Source organism: Akebia trifoliata, chromosome 4, assembly GCF_017979445.1.
Source record: "Akebia trifoliata isolate Shusen 1 chromosome 4, ASM1797944v1, whole genome shotgun sequence".
Lineage (NCBI taxonomy): Eukaryota > Viridiplantae > Streptophyta > Magnoliopsida > Ranunculales > Lardizabalaceae > Akebia > Akebia trifoliata.
The window spans coordinates 694036-705112 of NC_141378.1; the positions used below are offsets into that span (position 1 = coordinate 694036).

The following is an 11077-nucleotide window of genomic DNA, read 5'->3' on the forward strand; positions in this document are numbered from 1 at the left end:
ACTTAGGATTACAAAGAGATTAAACGGGTCAAATATAAAAATCAATCAAATGGACCTAATTAAACGGGTCGTTAACGGATTATCAAAAGATCTGGGTTGAATCCACCACAATCTTCATATAAGAGAATATAAGACATAACCCAACAATCCACATATTTGACACACACACACACACACACAAACAAAACAAACATGCATGCACCTTGATCTTCGGTCCGATTATGATTATGATGATCATTGACATGGTTCAATGTTAGGAAATACGTTTCAGGACACGTAGTCTGGATTCCATATTTCCTACAGAATGGAACCCATGATTTTGCAAACAAGGATGCCTACTTGGTTGCGTATAAGGTAAGCGGAGAACCAGCATCATTGGATAAGTAGACAAAGAGCTTATCGGTGGGGTAGTCGAGGGACATGGCAGGCAAAACCGTGTTCATCACGTCGACTACTGGTTTTTTCTTCGGATCAGCCGTGCAAATGAACACGTCTACAGATGGTAATTCTCCATCGTTAGGTAGTCTTTCAAGAAAGACAGAACGAGTGACGGGTCTCCAAAAGAAGGCTTGATGAAGGAGACATAGAAAGGATAGTTGAAGCTCGGAAAGGAACAATAGAATCCATGGAAGTAGTGGTGTGTCTTCAAGGAAGAGACGTGAACCTCTGTAGTAGAGCAAGGCTATAATGACTATGGAGAATGTGAGGGTGATAGCTCTGTTTATGGTCGCAATAGGTTGCAAAACTTTGCTTGTGTGAAGAGGGAGTTTCGATCTCAATCTTTGATCTTCCATCTCTCTATAGTTTACCCTTTTTGTTTTTTTGACCACCCATTGAAGTACCCGACTCATTTTATAGGGGTTTGTAGGGGATGTGCAAAATAAATATAAATAAAACAAATTATCTTACAACTATTCAAGTAGGATATGATGACACATCCCATTACTTCCTCAGAGATGACATTTTTATGATTAAATTTGTTGTAATTTTATAATATTTAAAATTTTCCATTCGAAATGAAAAAAAAAAAAAAAAAACATTTAGATATTAAAATACCAAAAAGATTTCTTACAAAAGGTTTGAAGAAGTTACATGGTGTTGAAATTGAGTTATGTGGACCAAACGCCTATGAGCCACCCGAAATCATGATTGGGTACCACATGGACGCAGAGTTCAAGTACCAAGTTTTGTTCCAGGTGAGTTCTCAATTTCTTGTTCGAATATCAATTTCAACTTTCTCATATAATTAGTGAAGAGTTAAAGTCAAGTTGATACAAAACAAGCTATGACTAATCAGCCAATTTTTTAGAATATTAAAATAAAAAAGTTAGAAAAATATTCTTTCATAGCTGGATTTGCATTTCAAATTCAGTGAACCTCCATTTTAAAAGTCCTAGATCATTGAACAAATAAGTTTTTCTTTTGAATTTCTTTTTAAATAAAATCTAAACCATGAAGTCTATATTTTTCTACAAAAAATTCCATCATTTCCTACTTCAATAAATCCATTTTCATATTTCTTCAAGAAACCAATCATATTTCAAGCTCTTCAAACAACATGATTTATTCTTTTTAATTCTTCAATCTCTTATCATCAATACTTCATTTTAATCTTAACCGTAAGCCAATGTAGAAATCAGGTTTTCTGTCCACTTCCCTAAGATTCCTACTTTGGGTTGAGGTTTAAAAGTTGAAGCAGATAAAATCTTCAAGAAAATAGGATTTTTGATAGCTTATTAGTGACGGCCTATATAGACATTAAGGTTTTGGTTGATCTTGTTGGCTATTAAAAAATTATTGTCAGTGGTCTGGCCCAAGATTGACTAGTAATTCCAAGTTTTCTATAGTCGATCAAATTTGATTCAAACTGGACTCAGAAATCCTTGATAGGCCAAGCAACTGCTTAATCCTTAACAAGTACAACTGAATGCATGAAGATCAGAATTGTTTTCATCCTAAGGAGACTATTGTCTTCCTTCATTGTTTAATACATCGGATGGTCCTCAAGTTTCTATTAACACGAGACCATCGAACCATCTGAACCATAGAGAGGATATCTTTGAAAAGGCTGCATCGTTTCCTTACAGGAACCTGACTTCCATTGCGGAATGTCCATTCAAACGCATTCATGGGTTGTGACTAGACAAGAACATAGAGAGAGTGAAGCTTATCAATCAGAAATGTGCATTTTTACAATGTAGTCCCTAAGAAAATTTTGACAATTGTCTTGGCACAAAAAAGATAGACTGAGAAATGTTCGATTTTTTTACAATTTTTGTTCAGTAAACTAATTCTGAAAAGTACCCAGTCCGTTGATCAAGAGCTTCTGAATCCAAGGTCAGTCTGCAAGGAAAGAGTACCACCAAAAAGAGAATAAATACAGTTATCAATTTCGATTCTTGGGAGAGTAAGTTATGAACTTGCTCTGTCACAATTTATAACTGTGGAATTACCTGCATTGAAGTTGCTGACCGGACATCAATCATCTGTTTCCACGGAGGCAACATCCTTATTTACAATCTGCCATCAGACAAAATTCTTCACAAAGATCATCATTCATGCAGATTGTAGAAGTTTCAATAAAAAATACCAAAGATCTATATTTAGGGGGGGTTCGTATACCCATCAAATCAAATCAGTTTTCATGCTTTCCAGATTAGAATGTTTACACAACGACAGATTCACCTTCGAACGACAAAGTTATGTGGAGAACTGAAATAAACAATCCAGCAGGTTTAAGGCTAGGATTCCTTGGTGGGACTCGACAACTACCCTTGTAAGTGTGCCATGGGTAATGCAAGGGATCCTAGTAATTAAAAAACAATCCCATAACTAAAAACTCCCAAGATGTGGCGGCCTACGGCTGAGTTAGCCAGACCTTACCTGCTATAAATCGAGGGCTACTCACACATGTGGAAAATCTTTCTCTAAGGGGGAGCTATTTTACAGTTTTGTGACGAAAAGGAAAAGTGAATTGTAGGGCTGTGGTTAAAGAGTGCTCCACAACCTTCGTTTTTTATTTTTCTTTTCAAAAAGAAGTCATTATACATTGTGTGGCAATGTCAGTGGTATTCCAAGGATCTGGGAACTTGACAATTGAGAAAGAAAAAGATAAAAAATAAAAAAAAGGGGTGAGGGTGAAAGTTAATTTCTCATGCTATCATTTTGAAAATATAGAAACCAACAGAAATAAAAAACTCATTGGTGCTTCCAAACTCACTCATGGAGTCGTTTTAACTGGTAGTTTAGATTTATATAAAATTTCATTTAGCACTTAAGTAGGACCCTTGTGTACTAGATATACCTGGAAAACAAAGATCAATTATGGAAGGCCAAGACAAACAAGCAAAATCTTGTATTAAATAGGAAAGAAATGGAAAACAAAGGTCCCCAATTTGTAGTTGCAACTACACCAATGGGAGCAAGTATTTGATGGGTCCTTCCTTGAATAATCTCCTATACCAATAGTTGATTCAACTGCATCACAAGCATCAATACGGCATTGTTTTGGAGGGGCAGAAAAAATTGGTGACTGGCCAGTAAATCGTTTATAGTGATTATAATCTGATTGAGTCAGGTTTTGCTCTCGGGAGATCTCTTAGTTTGGAACTCCTTCAATTTTAGGCCCACTCTCCATGTATGTGTAGCCAAGAAAAGAAAATTGAAGCATATTCTCAACCTCTATCTCTAAAGCTGTAAAGCATACCTGTGATATGTATTCTTTCATTCTCCCACCGACCGACTGATCTAATGCTCTCTCAGCAAGCTCATAAAACAATGTATTGCCTTCTGGGCCATTAACCTTGTTCTTCTGCAAATATCTACGCAGTAAAAACAGAATCAAGCAGAAATCTGGGGAAAGCCATCAGATGTTGATGCTGCTCGCAAGTAAAATCATAGCTCGTGTCTGTGTGTATAAATTCACTCTAACCTCTGTTGGACAATTGCCTCTAATGCCTGCTTGAGGTTTCCAAGGAATGGATGGCTTTCATCGGTTTCAGAAAGTCCCAGTCGCCTCAAATGATGCCACAGAGTTTCTGCAGTTCTCTCCCAATTCCAAAAAGTTGAATCCATTTATTTCGAGAACAATGAAAAACAAAAATGAAGTAAGAGATTGCTAATGCAAGCTTGATACATGGAGTAATTGCTAAACCTAAACAGCATATTAGAACACCTGGTGCAAAGGCAGGAGTTGTGAATCCACATAAGACATTTTTAGGTAAAATGTCAACCTTATCAGATTATCATAACCATCTAAATATTTGAATTATGATATTATTTTGGATAGCTTAAAGGAATTTGACAACCCCTGAACAAGTCTATTGTTTAGATGGTTGGGATCTGCAGTCAGCTAGATCTTGGCATAGAGGGTTTCTAGGTAATGCACACCAACAAACGGGCAACAACCACCTATAAGTGTGAAACTTGCCCAAATGTTCTCCTTATTGATGGTAATTACTGTCTATAACTCTTAAGACTGTAGACCTGCTCCATTAAGAAACATACCTTCTGGGATTTTGCCTCCCGCAAGATATACTATACTGATAACAACAAAAGTAAAGCCTGTCATGTGCGAAGTCTCTGTATCTTTGACATATTTCCTATACACATCAGCAGACAGCTCGCTTATAATTACATATGATTTTGCATCTGTAACACCTGGATTGCATTATCAGAACAATGATTAGTGTCAATGCAGGGAAAGTATGATGTGGATAGTCATATAAACTAGATGTGCCACGATAAGAAATTGTACAAGAATTTATTTATTGGATAATCGGAATCCAGTAGAGGTTTGGGCCCTCCAAGAGATCCTCAGCCAATTGAATAATTCTGGTCATTAAGCACATCTATCTTGTCTATCGTTTGGAAAATTGTGATGAGCCATATTCCTAGTTAAGACATATTCTGTATCAGAGAGCGTTAATAGCTTCTCACTTTGTTGTGAAGAACGACCCTGATTTGTGGATGAAGAGCGAGACCGTTGAAGTTCCCTCATTTCGAACCCAAAAATTTTAGAAAGCTTCTCTATGGCTTCTTTAATAATAAGAGAAGGAAGGGCCCGCTGGCGATAGTTTTTGGTTATCAGTTGAGTGAGTTCATCCCTTTTGATAGGACACCCAGAGTTCTGATGGGTTTTGAAGAGTACATAGCGGATTACTTCTGCAACGAGCTTATCCTTTTCCTGCAAAAGAACATTTCACAATTCGAAAAGGGGAAAAAAATCTAAATTCTTCTGAAAGAAAAGGTATCAAACTCAGAAATGAAACTAGGTCACTGTAAACCTCTTTGGAAATGTCAATCTGAGAGAAGTCTTCACCTGAATTCGCCATCCTGTAGCAATATATTTAAACATTCAGTGCTTCTTATATAAACGGGTAAATTAAGTTTCTTGAAAAAGATCGCCCAAAAGGAAGGAGAGCTTTTCAAATATAATATAAAAAGAACAGTTGAAAAGAATCCTCAGTGGCAGAATTAAAGAGAAGATCCCGTGAAAAAATAGAAAAAGGTACTCGTGCTACTATCAATCAAAAGAGGATGGAATAAAAAAATTTGTGAATAAGAACATCATATGTGTGTGCACATAAATATAAATGCATATCAAATTTGACATAGACTCAGTGTTTCTGAATGCACATTTTATAGAAAAGGCCTAAAGCCACCACCCAGCTATTTCAGAACTGCTTACACATTCCACAGATTCGTCAACATGGCCATTAGGGCATGTCTATTCTATAAATAATAATGTAATAATTATGAGTTTTTATGTATTTTGGTATTTCCACAAGGAAAGGATGGAATGTGTAGAAGAAGTGGTCCATGCCTATGCTGCATGCTTGGCACCATGCAAAAAAAAGACTTGTATGAACTCTTCTACACCCAAAAAAACAATAATCGCTAAATAGATAACTGTAACCAGCCCTTTCACCCCAAGTTTTCTAAAGAATTCAGCAAATCAAATAGCTAAAACTACTATCAATCAAACAACTTGGATCCAAAGGGCATGGATTAGAATCCTACGTGTGTTCAAATAAAAGGAGGACAACTTCCCATTATTCATTTGTTTAAGAGGACTAAAAAGAAAACACGTTGGGCACATATTGTGTTGATTTATGAGAAAGTTGGATACAGATATTCAGAAAGCAAGCTCTATGCCTCTATCTCTGTGAATACGCTTCTTGTCCCTTGGGATGTGAGAATATGGGAGTGCCTAGTTTCTAATACTTATGTAATTATTTATTAACTATTAAGCTCAAGGTGGAGATCAAACAGAAGTTTCTACAGAAATCCCAGAATACTCATGAAAATGTATGTTTTGAAAAGAAAAAATGAATTTCTTTTGAATTTCAAAGGCCCATGTTGAAACGTCAATTGAATAGGTCAACTCAAAGAAGTCTTCAAGAATGTTTCTACTTCTGCAACCAAGTATTGAAGAATTTTCATAACTAGGTTTCTTTACTCCCAGTTCAAAAAAAGAATAACAAGATCAGTAGCAATGAAATAGGCATGCTTTCAACTAGGAATCAAAAGCATTAACCTCTATTATTTGCATTAATCATAAAATATTTAAGACCACTCTGCAGCTACGTGGAATTTTGGACTTGGGAAGCCAATCCAAACTACTATTTTTTTACAGAGTTGCCGTCATTCTTTGGATTTAAGGGATGTCAACTTTTCTTTTTTGAAAAAAAAAAAAAAAAGAGAGAAAGAAAGAGACCTGCCCAAGGTGGAATAGATCGACAGCACATGCAAGAGAAAAAAAAAAATCTAAAATAAGTCTTCTTGGGGTGAGGGACCAAGGAGCATTTTGTAATATTTAGATGCACAATGTGCCGCAGCTGCATAGGAATCTCATATATCAACCCCTACAATGTGCCGCAGCTGCATAGGAATCTCAGATATTAGTACCATTTAACTCTAAACTAAGGGCCTGTTTGGAAGACAGTTGGATTTACAAATTTTATGAGAACATCACTTCATTGGCATCTGTCGCAATGTTGTGGCCGATTTCATATACTTGAACACTCCAAATTTCTTTGAATGTTTGGTGGTCCATGGGAGTTGGAGCCATCATAGATAATTCAACACGGGATGTCGGCATCAGTCACCACATTTTCAACAAAACCCACAAATTTGGGATCCAAACGATGAAGTGGAACAAGGGAAGAAAAATAATGAAACACTAAACTAACAACCCAAAATTAAAACTACCCAAATCAACTTAATTTCTGAAAATCAACAAAGAATAACAAAACTCCTACCCCATTTTCACCAACAACAACAAAAATAATATCACATCGTCTCAAACTCCAAATATATTCAAACCCAACAAACAAAATGATTCAAATAAGCAAAGATAGAAAGAGAGATCAGAGAAAAAGAGGGACATTTAGGATGAATTGGTTTTAGTCGAGACAGTGTTTTTTTTTACTTGTTTGAGGATTGTTAAAAAAAGTAGATGACTGCTTTTGTTAAGAAAAATAAAGGGTTTTAGGTTGAAAACGATGGAATAGATGAAAAGAGGTTTTGGGAAGTAAATCGTGGATTCCTAGGTTAAAAAATCAGATTTGTTAGTTGACAAAATTAGAAAACAATCGATTGAATATGAGATTGAAAACGATGGGATGGAGGTTGAAGAGCTAGAGATGGCTGGTTTCAGAAGAAAAATCAAGGGTTTTAGTTTAAAAAATTCAGGGTTTCTGTTATTTTTTATAGTTGCTGAAAAAATAAAATAAAAAACAGGTTTGACGAAGATGATGAACAACTCACCTTAAAACCAGTGGAGAGGGCTATGACCACTGAAGAAGAGGAGCAAGGTCCCACAAAGTTTTCAATAGCGTTGGATTTTGGAGAAGAAAGGGCGCGAAAAAGAGAAATTTTCTGAAGTTTTATTTTCAGCGCAAGTAGAGTTGAACGCACGACCTGTTGCCCTGTTGGTTGTTAACTTGTTATATACGTTCCACACCGCCCTTCTAGATTCCAAAATTGGATTGTTAAGTGTAAACACCCCCTAAGTTTTAATAGAGCCGTGATAGTACCTTATAATTTTGATTAAACACTACAAATGAAGCGTTTTTTTTTTTTGTTTTTTAGTTTTTGAGTTTGAAAATCCGAATAGATTAAAAAGGTAAAAGAAAAAGATGATAAAATTAAAAGAATAATAAAGAGGAAAGAGGAAAGATAATGAAATAGGGTCGTGTGGACTCCATGTGTTCCTTATGTTATGTATTGAAAAGTTATCAGAGTGGAAAGATAGGATGATGCATGAGAGTGCGAGACCCAATTTGGGTTTGGGGTGATAATGCGGAGACCTAATTTGGATTTAGATAAAAAAAATATTTTGACTGAAAGGCCAATATAAGCATGGATCTGAACATGGAGTCACTAGTACATATTTAAGTAGAGATTCGAGAAATATGTCCAAAATTATTTAGCAATTAATATTTTACTATCATGTACAAAATGGAAATAAAAACCCCATATTTATCCACAAAATCCAAAAGAAAACATCAAATTTAATCATTGTTAAATGAATAAAATTGAAGATAGAAACAATGCCCAAAAAAATTATTGAGAAATCTCAAAGTAATCCATAAAATCAAAAGATAGCCAAGTCTAATCATATGAAAAACATTCAAAACTAATGATTAACACACACACAAAAAAATGCTCCTGATGAAATGTCAAAGGTTTTCCAAACCTATTACCCCAAAACCCACAACATATCTTTTTTTTTTCTTGGGTATATGAAGAAAGTAGGGTTGCTTGAACTTCATTTCAATATCGAGGTTGGACCTATGTCTCTTGCTCTCCATTTTCCCAGTTTTTTTAACCCTAATCTTCCAACCATGAAATTTTATTAATCAAAACTCAAGAAAAACAAAAATCTATTTATTCCAAATAATATTAACAAAATAACTATTTAATAGTATAGTTACATAAATATAAGAGAGAAAGAAAGACTCACTATTTTGACAGTTTTCAACTCGCAAGCTTCCAAAATCCTCAACCTGCAAAAATAAAACAAAAATCATTAATAAAATTACATAAGAAGGAGAGAGAATATTGTATAAGATTAAACAGAGAGGAATTCTCTAGCATTTAGTTAGCCCTTAAGAGTGGCAATATTAGAAGTCATGAATAACAATAGAAGATCAGATCCAACATACATGAAAGAAAATGGAGCAACTAAAAGGGTTTCACGTCGAAGTATATACTCTGAAATAGTTAGCGATTTCCTAAATATTGAACCACAAATAAGTAAAAAAAATGTCAAAAAAAAAAAATCTCTTAAAACTTAAGAAAACAAACCAAATGTGCTACTATAGGAAAAGAAATCAAGGAGTAAATCCCAAAACTGTATATATTTGGAGAAAAACACAAGACTCGTGGAAACTTGTTCTTGACTACTCTCCGAATCTCTCAACTGTTTCACTTCTCAAGTATCTTTCAACCATTCTGAGTAGAAGCAAACAAAACAAAAGCTCTAGTTTGAACTGTACTAAAATAAGAAACCAAAACAGAGAAACATTAGTGATGTTTTATTTAAACTGAATTTTCTCTTGAAACGGGTCTTTGGGTTACTGCTTAGTGTCACAAAATATAAAAAAATACCAAATAAAGGACGCTGACATCCCTTTTTCTCAGTGCGAAATTTACCTCACATAAATAAATAGATTTTTTTTATAAAAAAAATAAATTGGAAGTGCAGTCTCTGAAAGGAAGAGAAGAGGAAAAAATCTAATAAAACTCTTATGAGATCACTAAAAATTTATTAGGCCGGATCTGATTCATTGATAATTAGCATAAAGATATATAAAGTTTAAAAGGTATTCTTGAAAAAAAAAAATAGTAGAGGAAAGACAATAACGTTAGAGAGGCATTCTTGAAAATGTAGGTAGAAGGGGAAAAGCAATAAAGTTGGAAAGACATTCTCTCATAAAGGAAGAAGAAAAATAATAAAATTTAACAACAGTAAACTTAAAATATTTAGGCCTATAAAGTTGGAATAAATTTTGAAGTTTGTGAAATCAAGGTTTTTAAGGGCTGGCAAAGCAATATTTTCGATCATGGTCTATAAATGGGGTTGTCAAACAATTTAGTAGAAAATAAATCTTATATATATATATATATGGAAATGTTCAGCACCAAACATTTTGGCAAAACATTTTTTAAAACATGGGTTAGAAGTTTTGGAATGAGCTGATTTTTGGTGAGGATGATCTCTACGATGAGGAGATCTTCATCACCAAAAATCAACTCATTCCAAAACTTCTAACCCCATAAAAAATGATTTACAAAAAATGGACGGTCCACGATTTTTCAACTTGTAAACATGGGGCTAGAAGTTTTGGAATGGGCTGATTTTTGGTGAGGATGATCTCCTCACTATAGAGATCATCCTCACCAAAATCAGCCCATTCCAAAACTTCTAACCCGTGTAGGACAAAAATGATTGGCTAAAATGTTAGCCAAAATGTTTGGTGCTGAACGGGACCCATATATTATATATATATATATATATATATATATATATATATATAGGGAAATGTTCAACACCCTAAGCTTTACCCTACACTTTAACAAACATGTTTTGTCCTACATGGGTAAGAAGTTTTGGAATGGGCTGATTTTTGGTGAGGATGATTTCTATGATTAGAAGATCATCCTCACCCAAATCAGTCCATTCTGAAATTTTTAGCCCCATATTTACAAGTTGAAAAATCGTGGACCGTCCATTTTTTGTAAACGATTTTTTATGGGGTTAGAAGTTTTTGAATGAGCTGATTTTTGGTGAGGATGATCTCCTCATCATAGAGATCATCCTCACCAAAAATCAGCCCATTCCAAAACTTCTAACCCATGTAGGACAAAACACGTTTGTTAAAGTGTAGGGTAAAGCTTAGGGTGGAGAACAGGACCCATATATATATATATATATAGGGTCCCGTTCAGCACCAAACATTTTGCCCAACATTTTAGCCAACCATTTTTGTCCTACAAGGGTTAGAAGTTTTGGAATGGGCTGATTTTTGGTGATGATGATCTCCTCACCGTAGAGATCATCCTCACAAAA

The 11077-nt window shown here is 34.8% G+C and overlaps 1 protein-coding gene and 1 pseudogene across 2 annotated transcripts; both read right to left on the reverse strand.

Annotated features, from left to right (window-relative positions):
* Positions 1–335: 335 nt before the first annotated feature.
* On the reverse strand, positions 336–794 carry LOC147402715 (quillaic acid 3-O-glycosyltransferase CSL1 pseudogene; annotated as a pseudogene).
* A 1358-nt stretch (positions 795–2152) lies between these two features.
* Positions 2153–7971, reverse strand: LOC147402716 (uncharacterized). 2 transcript variants are annotated; one of them, XR_015177328.1, is made up of 8 exons: positions 7771–7971; positions 5286–5334; positions 4939–5185; positions 4507–4659; positions 3932–4037; positions 3707–3821; positions 2454–2538; positions 2153–2343 (listed from the first exon to the last, which is right to left on the reverse strand). XR_015177328.1 is itself a non-coding variant. In XM_086438044.1 (8 exons), the coding sequence occupies exons 2-7, from the start codon at positions 5331–5333 to the stop codon at positions 2479–2481; spliced, it is 711 nt and encodes a 236-aa protein (XP_086294170.1). In that variant the 5' UTR covers position 5334; positions 7771–7967; the 3' UTR covers positions 2153–2343; positions 2454–2478. The 2 variants fall into 2 exon arrangements, 1 of the variants encoding a protein (XP_086294170.1); XM_086438044.1 differs by having other exon boundaries at positions 2454–2520; positions 7771–7967.
* Between the last annotated feature and the right edge of the window lie 3106 nt (positions 7972–11077).